The following is a 20,812-nucleotide window of genomic DNA, read 5'->3' as shown; positions in this document are numbered from 1 at the left end:
CCCCACCCCAAAATCCTGCGCCCCCCACCCAAAACCTTTCCAGGTTGATGTTAAAGATGAACAAAGGTGGCCGAACCCCCCAAAATCCCCCAAAATCTCCTGAGCACGCCCCCCACCCCAATTTCTCACCAAAATCTCCCCAGCTCCCCACTCTGCGGGAGAGTGGGAAAGCCCAACTCCCCCTTTGTCACCCCAAAAAACCCTTTTTTCACCCCAAAACCCCCTTTTTCACCCTAAAACCCCCTTGTTTCACCCCAAAAAACCCTTTTTTCACCCCCAAACCCACTTTTTCACCCCAAAACCCCTTTAATCACCCCAAAATCCCTTTCTTTCACCCCAAAGACCCCTTTAATAACCCCAAACCCCCATTTTTTTCTGCCAAAATACCCTTTCCACCCCAAAAAACCCATTTTTCACCCCAAAAATCCCCTTCTGTCACCCCAAAAACCCCTTCTGTCACCCAAAACCACCCTTTTTTCACCCCAAAACCCCCTTTTTTCACCCCAAACCCCCCCTTTTTTTCCACCCCAAGCCCCCTCCCCAGCCAGGATCGTCCGTACCCATGTGGTGGGGGCCGGGGTGGCCCGGGGGGTGCGGCCCCCCCCCCATGGGGGGATGGTGGGGCTGCATCCACGGGGGGGGCCCGTTGGGGGTGTGCTGCAGGGGGTGCCCCCCGTGACCCCCCCCCATGCCAGCCATGGGGTGGGGGAAGCTGTGGGGACCCCCGGGCCCCCCCGGCCCCCCGTGCAGCCCGTGGTAGGGACGGTTCTCCGAGGGCGCCGAGCTCATCCAGGGGGGGCGAATCTACAGGAAGAGGGGCTTGGGGGTCACAGGAGGGGTCACTGCTCCCCACTCCTGGCTGGTTTTGGGGGGGTTCAGGGGTGGGTGTGAGGATTTTGGGGGCTCACAGAGGGGTTTTTGGGGGGTCACTCACTCACTGTTCCCACACCTGACCAGGGGCTGGTTTTGGGGCACAAGTTCAGGAGTACTTGTGTGAATTCTGGGGGTTCCTAACCGGGGCTGGTTTTGGGGCAGCTGAGTTCAGGGGTGGGTATGAGGATTTTGGGGGTTCCCAGAAGGGTTTTTGGGGGGTCACTCACTGTTCCCACACCTGACCAGGGGCTGGTTTTGGGGGGGTTCAGGGGTGGGTGTGAGGATTTTGGGGGCTCAAAGAGGGGTTTTTGGGGGGGGTCACTCACTGGGTAGGGGGCTGTTCCCACACCTGACCAGGTGCTGGACAAGGGGCTGGTTTTGGGGCAGCAGTTCAGGGGTGGGTGTGTGAATTCTGGGGGTTCTCAGAGCGTTTTTTGGGGGGGTCACTCACTGTTCCCACACCTAACCGGGGCTGGTTTTGGGGCAGGAATTTCAGGGGTGGCTGTGTGAATTCTGGGGGTTCCCAGAAGTGTTTTTGGGGGGGTCACTCACTGTTCCCACACCTAACCGGGGCTGGTTTTGGGGCAGGAATTTCAGGGGTGGCTGTGTGAATTCTGGGGGTTCCCAGAAGGGTTTTTGGGGGGTCACTCACTGTTCCCACACCTGACCAGGGGCTGGTTTTGGGGCAGGATCTCAGTGGTGGGTGTGTGGGTTCTGGGGGTTCCCAGAAGTGTTTTTGGGGGGTCACTCACCGGGGGGGGCTGCCCCCCAGCCTGGCTGGCGGCACGGTGGCTGCTGGACAAGGGGCTGTTGTTGTGGGCGGCGTTGGAGCTCACGGACACCGGGGCCTCTCCCAGCTCGGCCATCAGGGACAGGTACTCCTTGTCCATCCGTGCCTTGTCCTGTGCAGACTGTGGGTCCCCAGGCCTGGCAACCCAGTGGGATGGTGAGCTTGGGGGGGGCTGCACCCCCAAATCCCCCCCACCTTAACTCTGGTGCACGGCCTAGGAAAAGCTCTGGGGGTTTTCAGAGGGGCTTGAGAAGATTTAAGGGTATTTGGGGGGGTTTTGGGGGAGATCTGAGGGAGATTGGCAGGATCCCAAGGGGACTTTGAGGGCTTGGTGGAATCCCAGGGAAGTTTAGAGGAGATTTTGAGGGATCTGGGGAGGGTTTGGGGAGATCTCGGGGCTCATTGAGGGAATCTCAAGGTTTGGGAATAGCCGAGGTCTCCAGGATTTAAGGAGCATTTCAGGGGGAACCTCAAGCAGAGGATCTCAAGAGATCTGTGAGGATCTCAGGAGCATCTGGTGGATTTTTGGGAAGCATTTAGGGAATCCCACAAGGATCTGGGGGTTAATTTGGGGGGGGGGTCACCTGGCAAACTTGCAGTCGGAGGCGATGTGCCCGGCCCCGCCGCACTTGGTGCACACCGTGGTGTTGGTGATGCTGCGAGTCTCGGTGCTCTGCCACGGCCTCAGGATGCTGGGGAGGGGACAAGGATTATTCAGGGATTCTGGGGGGTTATTTTTAAATAAATTTGGGGGGGTGGGACCCCTCTGACCGGTTGTCATCCTCCCGCAGGGTCCCGTTGAGCCGCGCCAGCTCCCGCAGCTGCATCTTGCGCAGATCGTTCTGGTCCTCGGGGGTCTCGATGCCCTGCTTCAGGATGTTCCTGATCTGGGGGGGCACAGCGGGTGTCAGACAGGGGGGCTGCACCTCCAGCCCCCCCCCAACAAACCCCCTAGGGACACCCCCAAACCTGCTCCACGGCTTTCTTGACGTTCTCCATGGTGTTGGCAGTGACCAGGGCGTGCAGGGGCTCGTCCTCGCCCGGCAGCATCTGCCCGTCCTTGCGGCCCACCTTGCCCTCCTTCACCGAGCCCTTGCCCCTGATCATGATCTTGGCGTTGCACTCCTTCTCGATGTTCTTCAGAGTGTTCCCCCTGGGAGTGGGGCACCAGGACAGGGAGGTCACACAGGGCTTGATGGGTGGGGGGCACCCAGAGCTCTCACAGAGCCCACCTGTCCTCCTTCACCCTTGCCCTGGGTTGTGTTCCCTCCCTGTGGTCTGCTTGGGAATTTTGGGGGGGGTCTCACGCCCAGATTGGACCCCACATCAGGGGGAGGGGGGATCTAGCTCATCAGGAGCTCAGGCTCATTACGGACAAGGGTGTGTCATTAAACAGCCCTGTGTTAATTAGGGGGGACTGAAGGAGGACTGTGGGGACACCCACGCAGGTGTTGCCATGGGGACCCAGCAGCACCTCGGTGTTTTCAGGAACTCCCCACATTCCTGGGGCGAAGCTGAGGGGACCCCCCCCAGCCCCAGAGCCCTCTCACCCCCCCAGAATCTCGGGGTGCCCACCTGGGCCCGATGAGGAGCCCCACGAAGTTGATCTCGGGGTACTCATCCTGGGGGATCATCACCTTGTCGCTCACCCGCGTCGCCGGCGGCCTGGGGAAGGACAAAAACCGGGGCTCAAACCCTTGGGAGAACCCCAAACTGGGCAGAACCAGCCCCAAATCAGGGTGAGGGGAGGGGTCTCTCCTCACTTGTAATCAGCAGGGGGCTTGAAGTCGGGGTTCAGGGCCACCATCTCGGTGATGAGGTTGTGCCTCTCCTCCTCCAGCTTCTTGCGCGTGCGGAACTCCCGCGTGTTCAGGCGCTTCCCCTCGCTGTTGTAGATGGGCTCCGGGGAGGGGGACCTGCTCCGGGGGGTGGGGGGGTCACTGGGAAGCCCCCAGACCCCTCACGGCGGGGGGGCTGTACCCCCAGAACCCCCTCCCAAACCCTCCCAGCCCCCGGGTGTGGGGGGGTCTTCCCTCCCCTCGCTGTTGGCGATGGGGAGCGGGATGTGGAGGGGTGGGGAGGGGTCAGGACCCCCCCCTTCCCAAACCACCACAACCCTTCCCCCCATCGCCACCCTGTGCCACTGCCCCCACCCACCCCCAGGAGGGGATAATTGGGGGGGGGAGCGTTAATTAGTGCCCAATTAAGGCCAGCAGAGCACAGCCCTCCCCCTCCCCAAACCAGCGGCCCCTCTTTGCCCGTTTCTCTGCGGGGGTCAGGGTTTGGCCCCTCTGTGCCCGGTTTTGTTGTTTCTCCCTGGCTTTGCCCCGTTCCTGCTCCTTTTCTCCCAGGTTGTGCCCAGTTCTCCCCGGTTTTTTTTTGCCCAATTTCCCGGTTTCTAGGAGGAAAAGGTCCCTGTCTGGGGGGGCCGCGCGGCTTTGGCAGCCCCGGAGGGAAGAGTCAAGGTCGCTTGAGCTGAGCCGTGTCGGGGTGAGAAAATCAGATTATGATTAAAAATCAGAATTATCAGCGAGGAAGGAAAAAAAAATAGAGTCAGAATCGCTCGGGTTTGGTTAAATCGGCCCTTGGCTCCCCTTCCCCCCCCCAAAATAGCGAATTTTGGCAGCGGCTGCAAGAAGGGAAGAGATTAAGGCGGATCCTCCAAAAACAGCCGGCGCGGGCGACAGTCGAACCTGCCCCCGGTTTGGGGGGAAAAAGCGACTTTTCGGGGTTGGCAGCAGCCGGGTCCTCGGTGGAACTGCGACGTCACTGTCCCCGCTCGTGATTAATCGTTAATTCATTAATTAATTCCCCCCCCCAACCAGCGCTAACGACGCCGCAGCGGGGGAGCGGCCTCGGCCCGGGGCGCTGCAGGAGCAAGGCTGGGTTAGCGCGGGGGGCCTGCGCCCCCCCCAAACCTGGGAGACCCCCAAAACCTGGGGCTGTGTGTGGTAGGGGGGGGGTGGTGTGACCCCCAAAACCTGGGGGGCCGGAGGGTGTCCCCCTCCCCCCCCCCCGGTGCTGGGACTCGGGAGGGCCCCCCCGGCCACCACGGGGTGAGGGACCCCCGAAAGGTGAGGGATCCCTGAGGACACAGGGACCCCCCCAGGGTTGGGGACCCCTGGAAGGTGAGGGACCCCCACAGAGCTGGGGACCCCCCCAGAGCAGGGGTCCCTGAGGGGGGAGGGACCCCGTCCTGCCCTGCCACAGAAAAATGGGGCCAAAACAGGAGGAAAAGGTGAAGAGAGGGAGCGGAGGGGGGAATTTGGCCCTTTGTAGGGACAACGGCAGCTCTGCCCCCCCTGCAGAGACAAACTGGGGTGAAAAGGGGGGGGGGAGCAGAGGAAAAAGGGGGTGCAGTGGGGCTGGGGCCTCATTAAGCCCCCAGAGCTCATTAAGCCACCACCACGGGTCGTTAATCCTCACCTAACGAGGCCCAGGCTGGGCTCAGCACCCCCAAACTCAGGGGGAACACCCCAAATTGGGTGTGTGTGTGGGGGGGGGGAGGTTCCAGAGCAGCACCCCCAAACTGAGGGGGGAACACCCCAAACTGGGGGAGGGGGTAATCCAGAGCAGCAGCACCCCCAAATCCAGGGGGGAAACTGAAGAAGGGGAGGGGTCCCGACCTGTCCTGGATTGGGGGTGGGGGGCGGCACTCCCAGGGGTCTCTCCCGTGCGCTGCTTGCGGCTCACGGGGGGGCCCGGGGGGGTGCCCGGGGGGGGCAGGGGGGGGAGGTCCCGACCTGTCCTCGGGGTTAGGGGGGATGCCCAGGTCTCCCGTGCGCAGTTTGCGGGTCAGGTCTTCGATCTGCAGTTGCACTGGAAGGAACCCGGTCCCGGAGAGGTGAGAGAGACACAGTTACAAAACACCCACATTTTACACCCAAAAAAAAAAAAAATTAAATTAAGAATAAATAAATCATTCCTCCCCCAAAATCATCCTGCCCCAGCCCGGCTTGGCCGGGTGAAAAATCCTTTTTTTTTGTTTTTTTTTGGTTTTTTTTTTAATACCTACACCGGCTCCATGGCACCAAAATCAGGCATTACTGCCCTAAAACCAAATGGTTACGGTGAGAAAAAGCAGGTGTTGTTACCTAAAATTGACATTATTAGCAGAAAAATACACCTTCTTAGCGATGACAGCAGGTTATTACCCCAAAAAAACACATTGTTACCCCAAAAAACGTGTTATTGCCAAAAAAAGCAGGTTATCACAAAAGAAAAATAATCACATCGTTATCAAAAAAACCACAGGATTACCCAAAAAAAGCACATTATTACCAAACCTCCTGAATTCTTATGGAAAATCTAGAGATTGTTATCATAAAACCAGACATTATTACCTAAAACAAAAGATTATCAGGCAAAAAAAAGACATTATTTCCTAAAATACCACACTGTCACCTAAAATGTGAAACCATTACTACAGAAGGTAAACGTTATTACCTAAAACAACCACAGCTTTACCTAAAACAATCACAATTTTACCTAAAACGAGAGATTATTCCTAAAAAAATACACATTGCCTAAAATAACCACGTTATAACCCAAAACACGTGACTACTACTAAAAAAAGCAACTGTTATTACCTAGAACGGGAGATGTAATTAAACACAGTCGTTATTACCTAAAACACCTGATTATTACTAAAAATAAAGGTTATCAGAAGAACATTGTTACCTCAAAACACACAAGAACACCCAAAATTAGGTTATCACCAAAAAATGAACGTGGTTAACCAAGAGATTGTTGCATTATTTTGACACATTTTCACCTAAACCTGCACGTTAGTGCCCAAAATTGCGAGTTTTGGGTTAATTAATTTCCCCTAAATCCCAGGGGGTTCTGACCCCAAACCCTGGGGAGGTTCTGATCCCAAATTCCCCAGATTTTATCCAGAATTTGGGGATGTTACTGATGTGAGCACAGGGAATTTAATCCCAAATCCTGGAGGTTTAACCCCAGAATCTCAGGGGGGTTCTAACCCCAATTCCAGGGGGATTTTAACCCCAAAACCTGTAGGTTCTGACCCTAAAATCCCGTTTTTCCCCCAAAACTTCACTGATGTGAGCGTGCTCCTGCTCGCCCCTCAGCCTCGGGGGGGTGGGCAAAGAAATCTGAGCCCAAACCCCGAGTTCTGACCCTAAACCCTGAATTCTGACCCTAAACCCTGAATTCTGACCCTAAACCCTGAGTTCTGAGCCCAAACCCCGAGTTCTGACCCTAAACCCCGAGTTCTGACCCTAAACCCTGAGTTCTGAGCCCAAACCCTGAGTTCTGACCCTAAACCCCGAGTTCTGACCCTAAACCCCGAGTTCTGAGCCCAAACCCCGAGTTCTGACCCTAAACCCTGAGTTCTGAGCCTAAACCCTGAGTTCTGACCCTAAACCCCGAGTTCTGACCCTAAACCCTAAGCTCTGACCCTAAACCCCGAGCTCTGAGCCCACACCCCAAATTCTGACCCTGAACTCCGAGTTCTGACCCCAAACCCTGAGTTCTGAGCCCACATCCCAAAGTTCTGACCCTAAACCCCGAGTTCTGAGTCCAAACCCCAAACCCTGACCCTAAACCCAAAGCCCTGACCCCAAACCCAAAGCTTTGAGCCCACACTGCAAGCTCTGACCCCAAACTCTGACCCTAAATCTTGAGCTCTGACCCTGAATCCAATGCTCTGACCCTAAACCCTGAGCTCTGAGCCTACACCCCAAATTCTGATCCTAAACCCCGAGCTCTGACCCCAAACCCCAAGCTCTGACCCTAAATCCAAAGCCCTGACCCCAAACGTGCAACTCTGACCCTAAACTCAAAGCTCTGACCCCAAACCCCGAGTTCTGACCCTAAACCCCAAGCTCTAACCCCATAACCCCAGCTCTGACCTAAATCCAAAGCTCTGACCCTAAACCCAAAGCTCTCACCCCAAACCCTGACCCTAAACCCTGACCTCTGACCCTGAACCCCAAAGCTCTGACCCCGAACCCAAAGCCCTGACCCTGAACCCTCAGCTCTAACCCTGAATCCAAAGCCCTGACCCCACACCCCCAGCCCTGACCCTAAACCCTCAGCTCTGACCCTAAACCCAAAGCCCTGACCCTAAACCCAAAGCCCTGACCCCAAATCCTGAGCCCTGACCCCAAATCCTGAGTTGTGACCCTAAACCCTCAGCCCTGACCCCACACCCCCCAGCCCTGACCCCAAACCCTCAGCTCTGACCCTAAACCCAAAGCCCTGACCCTAAACCCAAAGCCCTGACCCCAAACCCAAAGCCCTGACCCCAAATCCTGAGTTGTGACCCTAAACCCTCAGCCCTGACCCCACACCCCCCAGCCCTGACCCCAAACCCTCAGCTCTGACCCTAAACCCAAAGCCCTGACCCCAAACCCAAAGCTTTGAGCCCACACTGCAAGCTCTGACCCCAAACTCTGACCCTAAATCTTGAGCTCTGACCCTGAATCCAATGCTCTGACCCTAAACCCTGAGCTCTGAGCCTACACCCCAAATTCTGATCCTAAACCCCGAGCTCTGACCCCAAACCCCAAGCTCTGACCCTAAATCCAAAGCCCTGACCCCAAACGTGCAACTCTGACCCTAAACTCAAAGCTCTGACCCCAAACCCCGAGTTCTGACCCTAAACCCCAAGCTCTAACCCCATAACCCCAGCTCTGACCTAAATCCAAAGCTCTGACCCTAAACCCAAAGCTCTCACCCCAAACCCTGACCCTAAACCCTGACCTCTGACCCTGAACCCCAAAGCTCTGACCCCGAACCCAAAGCCCTGACCCTGAACCCTCAGCTCTAACCCTGAATCCAAAGCCCTGACCCCACACCCCCAGCCCTGACCCTAAACCCTCAGCTCTGACCCTAAACCCAAAGCCCTGACCCTAAACCCAAAGCCCTGACCCCAAACCCAAAGCCCTGACCCCAAATCCTGAGTTGTGACCCTAAACCCTCAGCCCTGACCCCACACCCCCCAGCCCTGACCCCAAACCCTCAGCTCTGACCCTAAACCCAAAGCCCTGACCCTAAACCCAAAGCCCTGACCCCAAATCCTGAGTTGTGACCCTAAACCCTCAGCCCTGACCCCACACCCCCCAGCCCTGACCCCAAACCCTCAGCTCTGACCCTAAACCCAAAGCCCTGACCCTAAACCCAAAGCCCTGACCCCAAACCCAAAGCTTTGAGCCCACACTGCAAGCTCTGACCCCAAACTCTGACCCTAAATCTTGAGCTCTGACCCTGAATCCAATGCTCTGACCCTAAACCCTGAGCTCTGAGCCTACACCCCAAATTCTGATCCTAAACCCCGAGCTCTGACCCCAAACCCCAAGCTCTGACCCTAAATCCAAAGCCCTGACCCCAAACGTGCAACTCTGACCCTAAACTCAAAGCTCTGACCCCAAACCCCGAGTTCTGACCCTAAACCCCAAGCTCTAACCCCATAACCCCAGCTCTGACCTAAATCCAAAGCTCTGACCCTAAACCCAAAGCTCTCACCCCAAACCCTGACCCTAAACCCTGACCTCTGACCCTGAACCCCAAAGCTCTGACCCCGAACCCAAAGCCCTGACCCTGAACCCTCAGCTCTAACCCTGAATCCAAAGCCCTGACCCCACACCCCCAGCCCTGACCCTAAACCCTCAGCTCTGACCCTAAACCCAAAGCCCTGACCCTAAACCCAAAGCCCTGACCCCAAACCCAAAGCCCTGACCCCAAATCCTGAGTTGTGACCCTAAACCCTCAGCCCTGACCCCACACCCCCCAGCCCTGACCCCAAACCCTCAGCTCTGACCCTAAACCCAAAGCCCTGACCCTAAACCCAAAGCCCTGACCCCAAATCCTGAGTTGTGACCCTAAACCCTCAGCCCTGACCCCACACCCCCCAGCCCTGACCCCAAACCCTCAGCTCTGACCCTAAACCCAAAGCCCTGACCCTAAACCCAAAGCCCTGACCCCAAACCCAAAGCTTTGAGCCCACACTGCAAGCTCTGACCCCAAACTCTGACCCTAAATCTTGAGCTCTGACCCTGAATCCAATGCTCTGACCCTAAACCCTGAGCTCTGAGCCTACACCCCAAATTCTGATCCTAAACCCCGAGCTCTGACCCCAAACCCCAAGCTCTGACCCTAAATCCAAAGCCCTGACCCCAAACGTGCAACTCTGACCCTAAACTCAAAGCTCTGACCCCAAACCCCGAGTTCTGACCCTAAACCCCAAGCTCTAACCCCATAACCCCAGCTCTGACCTAAATCCAAAGCTCTGACCCTAAACCCAAAGCTCTCACCCCAAACCCTGACCCTAAACCCTGACCTCTGACCCTGAACCCCAAAGCTCTGACCCCGAACCCAAAGCCCTGACCCTGAACCCTCAGCTCTAACCCTGAATCCAAAGCCCTGACCCCACACCCCCAGCCCTGACCCTAAACCCTCAGCTCTGACCCTAAACCCAAAGCCCTGACCCTAAACCCAAAGCCCTGACCCCAAACCCAAAGCCCTGACCCCAAATCCTGAGTTGTGACCCTAAACCCTCAGCCCTGACCCCACACCCCCCAGCCCTGACCCCAAACCCTCAGCTCTGACCCTAAACCCAAAGCCCTGACCCTAAACCCAAAGCCCTGACCCCAAATCCTGAGTTGTGACCCTAAACCCTCAGCCCTGACCCCACACCCCCCAGCCCTGACCCCAAACCCTCAGCTCTGACCCTAAACCCAAAGCCCTGACCCTAAACCCAAAGCCCTGACCCCAAACCCAAAGCTTTGAGCCCACACTGCAAGCTCTGACCCCAAACTCTGACCCTAAATCTTGAGCTCTGACCCTGAATCCAATGCTCTGACCCTAAACCCTGAGCTCTGAGCCTACACCCCAAATTCTGATCCTAAACCCCGAGCTCTGACCCCAAACCCCAAGCTCTGACCCTAAATCCAAAGCCCTGACCCCAAACGTGCAACTCTGACCCTAAACTCAAAGCTCTGACCCCAAACCCCGAGTTCTGACCCTAAACCCCAAGCTCTAACCCCATAACCCCAGCTCTGACCTAAATCCAAAGCTCTGACCCTAAACCCAAAGCTCTCACCCCAAACCCTGACCCTAAACCCTGACCTCTGACCCTGAACCCCAAAGCTCTGACCCCGAACCCAAAGCCCTGACCCTGAACCCTCAGCTCTAACCCTGAATCCAAAGCCCTGACCCCACACCCCCAGCCCTGACCCTAAACCCTCAGCTCTGACCCTAAACCCAAAGCCCTGACCCTAAACCCAAAGCCCTGACCCCAAACCCAAAGCCCTGACCCCAAATCCTGAGTTGTGACCCTAAACCCTCAGCCCTGACCCCACACCCCCCAGCCCTGACCCCAAACCCTCAGCTCTGACCCTAAACCCAAAGCCCTGACCCTAAACCCAAAGCCCTGACCCCAAATCCTGAGTTGTGACCCTAAACCCTCAGCCCTGACCCCACACCCCCCAGCCCTGACCCCAAACCCTCAGCTCTGACCCTAAACCCAAAGCCCTGACCCTAAACCCAAAGCCCTGACCCCAAACCCAAAGCTTTGAGCCCACACTGCAAGCTCTGACCCCAAACTCTGACCCTAAATCTTGAGCTCTGACCCTGAATCCAATGCTCTGACCCTAAACCCTGAGCTCTGAGCCTACACCCCAAATTCTGATCCTAAACCCCGAGCTCTAGCTCTGACCCCAAACCCTCAGCCCTGACCCCAAACCCAAAGCCCTGACCCTAAACCTTCAGCCCTGACCCCAAACCCTCAGCCCTGACCCTAAACCCAAAGCCCTGACCCTAAAACTTCAGCCCTCACCCCAAACCCTCAGCCCTGACCCTAAACCCTCAGCCCTGACCCTAAACCCAAAGCCCTCACCCTAAGCCCAAAGCTCTGACCCCAAACCCTCAGCCCTGACCCCAAATCCTCAGCTCTGACCCCAAACCCAAAGCCCTGACCCTAAACCTTCAGCCCTGACCCCAAACCCAAAGCCCTGACCCCAAACCCTCAGCCCTGACCCTAAACCCTCAGCCCTGACCCTAAAACTTCAGCCCTCACCCCAAACCCTCAGCCCTGACCCTAAACCCTCAGCCCTGACCCTAAACCCAAAGCCCTCACCCCAAACCCTCAGCTCTGACCCCAAACCCCCAGCCCAGACCCCAGCCCCCAGCCCTGAGGCGCACCCCGGGGCCGCTGCCCCCGGCCTCGCGGGTCCCCCCCGGTCCGTTACCGATGTAGGCGCGCTCCTGCTCGCGGGTCAGCCCGGGCGGGATCACCGTGGGCATCCCCGGGATCACCGTCTTCTGCTCCAGCGAGTCCTGGTTCCAGCGGCTGCGCTTCCGCTTCCGCGGGAAGTCTGGGGGGAAAACGCCGCGGTTCGGGCAAAGCCGGCAGCGCTGACCCTCCCGGAGGGTGTTTTGGGGGGTCTGGGGGCGTTTTGGGGGGGTAAAAGGGGAAGTTCTGTTCCCACCGGGGGGGTTTGGGGGTCCCGTTCTGAGGGTTCCACCTTGGCCTCGCGTGGTCTGACACGTGTTAGCCCGGCCGGGGGGGACAAGGAGGTGTGGAGGTGGCGGAACCCCCCCGAATTGGGGGGGTCAGAGCCCGGGGACCCCCGAATTGGGGGAGTCAGAGCCCGGGGACCCCCGAATTGGGGGGGTCAGAGCCCGGGGAAACCCAAACCGGGGCGGTCAGAGCACAGGGACCCCCGAATTGGGGGGGATCAGAGTGCAAGGACCACCAAAGTGGGGGGATCAGAGGCCGAGGACCCCCAAATCGTGGGGATCAGAGCCTGGGAACCCCCAGAGTGGGGGGGGATCAGAGCCCAGGGACCCGCAAATTTGGGTAATCAGAGCCTGGGGACCCCCAAATTGGGCGGATCAGAGCCCAGGCACCCCCAAATCGGGGGGTTACAATCACCGCAAACCCCCAAATCGGGGGGATCAGAGCACAGTAACCCTCAAATCAGGGGGTTATAACCCGGGAACCCCCGAATTGGAGGGATCAGAACCCAGGGACCCCCGAATCGAGGGGTACAACCCCCGGAAACCCCCAAATCGGGGGGATCAGAGCACAGTAACCCTCAAATCAGGGGGTTATAACCCGGGAACCCCCGAATTGGAGGGATCAGAACCCAGGGACCCCCGAATCGAGGGGTACAACCCCCGGAAACCCCCAAATCGGGGGGATCAGAGCCCAGGGACCCTCAAAATGCAGGGATCAGAGCCCGGGGACCCCCAAAGTGGGGGGATCAGAGCGCAGAGACCCCCAAATTGGGGGGATCAGAATCCAGGGACCCTCAAATTGGGGGGATCAGAGCCCGGGGACTCCCAAACCGGTGGGGATCAGAGTCCGGAGACCCCCAGATTGGGGAGATCAGAGCCCAGGGACCCCCAAACCGGTGGGGATCAGAGTCCGGAGACCCCCAGATTGGGGAGATCAGAGCCCAGGGACCCCCAAACCGGTGGGGATCAGAGTCCGGAGACCCCCAGATTGGGGAGATCAGAGCCCAGGGACCCCCAAACCGGTGGGGATCAGAGTCCGGAGACCCCCAGATTGGGGAGATCAGAGCCCAGGGACCCCCGAAAACCCCCAAATCAAGGGGATCAGAATCCAGGGGACCCTCAAAACGCGGGGATCAGAGCCCGGGGACCCCCAAATCGGAGGGTTATAACGCCGGGACCCCCGAATCGGGGGGGGTTACAACCCCTGGACACACAAGTCGGGAGGGTTTAAGTGCCGGGGACCCCCAGAGCGGGGGGTTACAACCCGGGGACGCCCCCCAGACCCTCCGGAGGGCCCCAAATCCACCCTGACCCCCCCGGTATCCCCCTGCCCCGGGCCGTACCTGCCCTCCGGGGCTTGTGCGCGGCTCCCGGCCGTCCCCCCGCATCTCCCGGCCCGGTGCCCGCTCCCCCCGCGCCCTCCTCGGGCCGCGGCTGCTGCCCTCAAATTCCTCCCAAAATTCCTCCAAAAATTCCTCCAAAATTCCACCCCAAATTCCTCCAAAAATCAAAATTCCGCCCCAAATTCCTCCAGAATTCCACCCCAAAATCCACCAAAAATTTCTCCAAAATTCCCCCCCAAATTCCTCCAAAATTCCACCTCAAATTCCTCCCAAAATTCCTCCAAAAATTCCTCCAAAATTCCACCCCAAATTCCTCCAAAATTCCGCCCCAAAATCCTCCAAAAATCAAAATTCCGACCCAAAATCCTCCAAAATTCCACCCCAAATTCCTCAAAAAATTCCTCCAAAATTCCACCTCAAATTCCTCCCAAAATTCCTCCAAAAATTCCTCCAAAATTCCACCCCAAATTCCTCCAAAATTCCACCCCAAATTCCCCCGCCCCCATTTTGGGGACAGATTTTTTTCTGGCACCTGTTGAGAAAGGATTGGGGCAGCTGCACCCGAGGCAGGGCCAGGCTGGGATTTTGGGGTTTTTTGGGGTCCCTGGGACCCTTTTGCGGGGTTTGTCTGGGATTTTGGGGTTTTTGGGGGTTTTAGGACCATTTTTGGGGGTCCCTAGGAGCTTTCTGTTGGGTTTCTCTGGGATTTTTGGGGGTCCTTAGAAGCCCTTGCGGGGTCACTGGGACCATTTTTGGGGGTCCCTAGGACCATTTTTGGGGGGATTTTGGGGGTCCCTAGGAGCCTTTGCGGGGTCTCTTGAGGAAGGGCAGGGGGACACTGATTTGAGGGATTTTTGGGGGTCCCTAGAACCATTTTTGGGGGGTCCCTAGGACCATTTTGGGGTTTTTTTTGGGGGTTTCTAGGACCCTTTCTGGGATCTCTTGAGGAAGGACAGCGGGGCACTGGGACTTTGGGGGATTTGAGGGATTTTTTGGGGGGTCTCTAGGACCATTTTTGGGGGGATTTTTGGGGGTCCCTAGATGGGGGGTCCCTAGGACCATTTTGGGGTTTTTTTTGGGGGTTTCTAGGACCCTTTCTGGGATCTCTTGAGGAAGGACAGCGGGGCACTGGGACTTTGGGGGATTTGAGGGATTTTTTGGGGGGTCTCTAGGACCATTTTTGGGGGGATTTTTGGGGGTCCCTAGAACCCTTTCCGGGGTCTCTTGAGGAAGGGCAGGGGGACACTGATTTGAGGGATTTTTTGGGTGTCCCTAGGACCCTTTTGGGGGGATTTTGGGGGTCCCTAGGACCTTTTTCAGGGTCTCTTGAGGAAGAGCAGGGGGGGCACTGGGACTTTGGGGATTTTAGGATTTTTGGGGGTCCCTAGGACCCTTTGCGGGATCTCTTGAGGAAGAGCAACGGGACACTGGGACTTTGGGGGAGATTTGAGGGATTTTTTGGGGGGTCCCTAGGACCATTTTGGGGGGGTTTTGGGGGTCCCTAGGACCCTTTGCGGGATCTCTTGAGGAAGAGCAACGGGACACTGGGACTTTGGGGGAGATTTGAGGGATTTTTTGGGGGGTCCCTAGGACCATTTTGGGGGGGTTTTGGGGGTCCCTAGGACCCTTTGCGGGATCTCTTGAGGAAGAGCAGCGGGACACTGGGACTTTGGGGGATGGCCCAGCCCACGTGCAGCACGGGCGTGGGGCTGCCCTGCCCCCAGAGCCCTCCCAAGCCCCTTGGGAGACCCCCAAACCCCTCAGGGGACCCCCAAACCCCCCGAGGGACCCCCAAAATCCTGACCTGGCCATCGAAGCGGCCCAGGGACTGCACGAGGAAGGTGGCCCAGCCCACGTGCAGCACGGGCGTGGGGCTGCCCTGCCCCCAGAGCCCTCCCAAGCCCCTTGGGAGACCCCCAAACCCCTCAGGGGACCCCCAAACCCCCCGAGGGACCCCCAAAATCCTGACCTGGCCATCGAAGCGGCCCAGGGACTGCACGAGGAAGGTGGCCCAGCCCACGTGCAGCACGGGCGTGGGGCTGCCCTGCCCCCAGAGCCCTCCCAAGCCCCTTGGGAGACCCCCAAACCCCTCAGGGGACCCCCAAACCCCCCGAGGGACCCCCAAAATCCTGACCTGGCCATCGAAGCGGCCCAGGGACTGCACGAGGAAGGTGGCCCAGCCCACGTGCAGCACGGGCGTGGGGCTGCCCTGCCCCCAGAGCCCTCCCAAGCCCCTTGGGAGACCCCCAAACCCCTCAGGGGACCCCCAAACCCCCCGAGGGACCCCCAAAATCCTGACCTGGCCATCGAAGCGGCCCAGGGACTGCACGAGGAAGGTGGCCCAGCCCACGTGCAGCACGGGCGTGGGGCTGCCCTGCCCCCAGAGCCCTCCCAAGCCCCTTGGGAGACCCCCAAACCCCTCAGGGGACCCCCAAACCCCCCGAGGGACCCCCAAAATCCTGACCTGGCCATCGAAGCGGCCCAGGGACTGCACGAGGAAGGTGGCCCAGCCCACGTGCAGCACGGGCGTGGGGCTGCCCTGCCCCCAGAGCCCTCCCAAGCCCCTTGGGAGACCCCCAAACCCCTCAGGGGACCCCCAAACCCCCCGAGGGACCCCCAAAATCCTGACCTGGCCATCGAAGCGGCCCAGGGACTGCACGAGGAAGGTGGCCCAGCCCACGTGCAGCACGGGCGTGGGGCTGCCCTGCCCCCAGAGCCCCCCCAAACCCCTTGGGAGACCCCCAAACCCCTCAGGGGACCCCCAAACCCCCCGGGGGACCCCCCAAACCCCTCGGGGGACCCCCAAAATCCTGACCTGGCCATCGAAGCGGCCCAGGGACTGCACGAGGAAGGTGGCCCAGCCCACGTGCAGCACGGGCGTGGGGCTGCCCTCCTCCCACCTGCAGATGCCGTCGTAGAAGCGCAGCAGGTGAGCGAAGCACTCGGGGTCCTGCAGGGCTGGGAGACCCCCGGGAGACCCCTGCAAACCCCCCCAAGTCAGAGGGGATCCCCAAAAGCGTGGGGGGACCCCATAAAAGGGGGTAAGGGGCACTACAGCCCGGCCACGGCGGGAGATCGGGGTGGGGGGTTTGCCAAAATTTCCCAAAATTCAGAGCCAGAATGGGGTCAGGACGCACACAGCCCCCCACCCCCCACCCAGGTGCCCCCAAATTTGGGGGTCTCCAGGTCCCACCTCAGCCCCCGGGGGGGGCTCGGCCGCCGCCTCCTTGAGCAGGTTGGGGATGACGTCGTTGGCCACGTCGAAGAATTCCTTGTAGATCTCCTCATCCTCACGGCAGTAATTGTAGCTGAGGGGGCAGGGGGGGGGGGGCACACGGGGCTTGGGGGGCTGCCCCATGGGCTTGGGGGGCTGCCCCACAGGGCTTGGGGTGCACATGGGGCCTGGGGGTCTGCCCTATGAGGGGTGGGGGGCACACAAGGCTTGGGGGGCTTCCCCACGGGGGCTTGAGGGGCACACAGGCCTCGGGGGGGCACACGGGGCTTGGGATCTGCCCCACAGCCATGGGGACCCCTAAAAGAGTCCATAAAGAACAGGGATACCCCAAGAGCCCACCCCTGGGTGGGGGTACACAGGGGGAATATGGACCCCCCCAAAAAGCGGGACTGGTCACCCCCCCAAGTCCTGAACACCCCCACGTGAGGGAGGGAGGGATCTCCCCCGGCCCAGGGGGCAGGAGCAGGACCCCACAGGTAACCCAAAGACCTCCCAGGTACCTCCTAGGACCCCCCCCGAGCCCCCCACTCACTCCTGGATGACGGTGGCCGTGTCAGCCCAGGCCTCCAGCGCCTCCTTGACATTCTTGTTGCGGCAGTGGAAGCCGGCCAGGTACAGGTAGGGGTAGATGTGCTCGTTGTTGTAGTAGGTGCGGGCAGAGTGGATGCCCTGGGGGTCGTGGGGAGGGGTCAGCACACACCTGGGCACACCCCCGAGCCCCCCAAACCCCCCCCTCCGTGCTCACCTGGTGGTACAGGGTGAGGGGGTCGGGTCTGCCCGGGGTGGGTTCCAGCTCCTCCAGGTCGGCCAGGTTCCCCAGAGCCATGGGGTACCTGTGGGGTTCACCGAGGGTTGGGGGGGTCCCAGGGCAGCTTGGGGGGCAGCCCCGTGGTGGGTTGGGGGTCGCTCTCACCTGTCCAGGTGCCCCATGTCGTAGAGCAGCCACAGCAGGCGCTGCAGGGGGGAGGAAGGGGAGATGTGGGGGTGCTCCTCACCTGGGTCACACCTGGGCCAGTCCTGCCCCACACCTGGGCCACACCTGGGTCAGTCCTGCCCCACACCTGGGTCACACCTGGGTCAGTCCTGCTCCTCACCTGGGTCAGCCCTGCCCCACACCTGGGTCACACCTGGGTCAGTCCTGCTCCTCACCTGGGTCAGCCCTGCCCCACACCTGGGTCACACCTGGGTCAGTCCTGCTCCTCACCTGGGTCAGCCCTGCCCCACACCTGGGTCACACCTGGGTCAGTCCTGCTCCTCACCTGGGTCAGCCCTGCCCCACACCTGGGTCACACCTGGGTCAGTCCTGCTCCTCACCTGGGTCAGCCCTGCCCCACACCTGGGTCACACCTGGGTCAGTCCTGCTCCTCACCTGGGTCAGCCCTGCCCCACACCTGGGTCACACCTGGGTCAGTCCTGCTCCTCACCTGGGTCAGCCCTGCCCCACACCTGGGCCACACCTGGCCAAACCCTGCCCCTCACCTGGGCCAGTCTTGCCCCACACCTGGGTCACACCTCGGCCGGCCCTGCCCCACCCCTGGGCCACCCCGGGTCACACCTGGGCTGGCCCTGCCCCAGCCCTGCCCCTCACCTGGGCCAGCCCTTGCTCACACCTGCCCCACACCTGGGCCACACCTGGGTCACACCTGGGCCGGCCCTGCCCCACCCCTGGGCCACCCCGGGTCACACCTGGGCCTCACCTGCTGCAGCTGCAGCAGCTCCAGGCTGTCGGTGTGGCCGTCGATGGACGGGTTAATGGCGCACACCATGAACGCCACCTCCATGTGCCGCGTGCAGCGCAGGTAGGAGCCCTTCAGGTACAGCCAGCTCTGGGGACAGGGGACACGGGGACATGGGGACACGGGGACACATCCACCTGTGCCCCCCTACCCAGGTACAGCCAGCTCTGGGGACAGGGGACACAGGGGACATGGGGACACGGGGACACATCCACCTGTGCCCCCTGCCCAGGTACAGCTCTGGGGACACATGGACAGGTGACACAGGGGACATGGGGACACGAGACATGGGGACACATCCACCTGTGCCCCCTGCCCAGGTACAGCCAGCTCTGGGGACAGGGGACACAGGGGACATGGGGACACGGGGACACATCCACCTGTGCCCCCTGCCCAGGTACAGCCAGCTCTGGGGACACAGGGGACATGGGGGACATGGGGACACATCCACCTGTGCCCCCCTGCCCAGGTACAGCCAGCTCTGGGGACAGGGACACAAGGGACAGGGGGACACATCCACCTGTGCCCCCCTGCCCAGGTACAGCTCTGGGGACAGGTGACACAGGGGACACAGGTGACACAGGGACACAGGTGACACAGGTGACACAGGGACACAGGGACACAGGTGACACAGGGGACACAGGGACACGCCCACCTGTGCCCCCTCGCTGCACTGCCAGCGCTCTGTGTCCCAGGGGCTCCTCAGTGTCCCCAGCACCCCCTGGAGCCCCCCTGTCCCCATCCTTGTCCCAGTGTCCCCCATCCTCGTACCCCTGCCCCCCATTTTCGCATCCTCTCAGCCCGGGGGCACGCAGAGCCCCCCAAACCCATCATTGAGGGCACGCAGAGCCCCCCAAACCCCCACACCTGAGCTGTCCAGCTTGGTACCTGGGGGGCACAGGGGGCTCAGGGGCACGCAGAGCCCCCCAAACCCCCCATTCCCATCACTGAGGGGGCTCAGGGGCAATCACAGCCCCCAAAACCCCAAAACCCCCACACCTGAGCTGTCCAGCTTGGTACCTGGGGGGCACGGGCGGGGGGCTCAGGGGCACGCAGAGCCCCCAAACCCCCCGTTCCCACACCTGGATGAGACTCCAGCCCCACCAAACCCCCTCAGGGACCCCTCCTCACCCGTGATAAAGCTGAAGAGCGACTGGATGTGCGCCCTGTCCTTGTGATAAAGCTGAAGAGCGACTGGATGTGCGCCCTGTCCTTGAAGTAGGAGCAGCTGAGGCTGTTCCAGGTGAGACCCCAGCCCCACCAAACCCCCTCAGGACCCTTCAGGACCCCTCCTCACCTGTGATGAAGCTGAACAGGGACTGGATGTGCGCCCTGTCCTTGGACCAGGAGCAGCTGAGACTGCTCCAGGTGAGACCCCAGCCCCACCAAACCCCCTCAGGACCCTTCAGGACCCCTCCTCACCTGTGATGAAGCTGAACAGGGACTGGATGTGCGCCCTGCCCTTGAAGCAGCAGCAGCTGAGACTGCTCCAGGTGAGACCCCAGCCCCACCAAACCCCCTCAGGGCCCCTCAGGGACCCCTCCTCACCCGTGATAAAGCTGAACAGCGACTGGATGAGACCCCAGCCCCACCAAACCCCCTCAGGGACCCCTCCTCACCCATGATAAAGCTGAAGAGCGACTGGATGTGCGCCCTGTCCTTGAAGTAGGAGCAGCTGAGGCTGTTCCAGGTGAGACCCCAGCCCCACCAAACCCCCTCAGGACCCCTCAGGGACCCCTCAGGGACCCCTCCTCACCCGTGATAAAGCTGAAGAGCGACTGGATGTGCGCCCTGTCCTTGAAGTAGGAGCGGCTGAGGCTGTTCCAGATGACGTCGGACACTTTCCGGACCAGCTCCCGCGAGGAGCAGCCGTCGGGCCGGGGGTACAGCGACAGGTCCACGGCGCCGCGGATCTGCGCCGTGAAGCGCGCGTACAGCGCGGCCACGATGGACAGCTCGGCCACCGGGAAGTACAGCCGGGTCTGGGGGTCCGGCCCCGGCCGCGATTCGAAGGTGAGCCCCGGCACGTTGGTGGGGAGGACTCGGTTGACGGCCAGGAAATGCTCCACGAAGCCCAGCACCAGCGAGAGCAGCACCAGGTCGGGCTCGGGCTGGCGCAGCTCGGCCTCGAAGAGACGGACCACGGCGGCCACGGAGCGCAGCGGGAACAGAGCCTTCTGCCAGGGCTTCAGCCCCATGCTGGGGCCTGCCTGGGGGGGAAACGGGGGGTCGGGTGGCGCAGCTCGGCCTCGAAGAGACGGACCACGGCGGCCACGGAGCGCAGCGGGAACAGAGCCTTCTGCCAGGGCTTCAGCCCCATGCTGGGGCCTGCCTGGGGGGGAAACGGGGG

The 20,812-nt window shown here is 60.4% G+C and overlaps 1 protein-coding gene across 1 annotated transcript; it reads right to left on the bottom strand.

Annotated features, from left to right (window-relative positions):
* Positions 1-514: 514 nt before the first annotated feature.
* On the bottom strand, positions 515-20,682 carry LOC121341059 (the record flags this gene model as incomplete). Its single annotated transcript, XM_041414261.1, has 25 exons — positions 20,219-20,682; positions 19,462-19,482; positions 19,322-19,350; positions 18,424-18,552; positions 17,640-17,680; positions 17,472-17,559; positions 17,259-17,395; positions 16,685-16,799; positions 16,307-16,471; positions 16,121-16,195; positions 15,956-16,030; positions 15,791-15,865; positions 15,626-15,700; positions 15,461-15,535; positions 15,296-15,370; positions 13,492-13,585; positions 11,878-12,003; positions 5,407-5,482; positions 3,427-3,579; positions 3,239-3,328; positions 2,633-2,816; positions 2,435-2,550; positions 2,248-2,355; positions 1,626-1,800; positions 515-804 (listed from the first exon to the last, which is right to left on the bottom strand). Coding segments are annotated over exons 1-25 (3,029 nt in total), but the record flags the coding sequence as incomplete, so codon positions are not given.
* Positions 20,683-20,812: the final 130 nt, after the last annotated feature.

Source organism: Onychostruthus taczanowskii, unplaced genomic scaffold, assembly GCF_017590055.1.
Source record: "Onychostruthus taczanowskii isolate IOZ18803 unplaced genomic scaffold, ASM1759005v1 scaffold441, whole genome shotgun sequence".
In the NCBI taxonomy this organism is placed as follows: domain Eukaryota; kingdom Metazoa; phylum Chordata; class Aves; order Passeriformes; family Passeridae; genus Onychostruthus; species Onychostruthus taczanowskii.
This window is presented reverse-complemented; position numbering and strand designations above follow the sequence as displayed.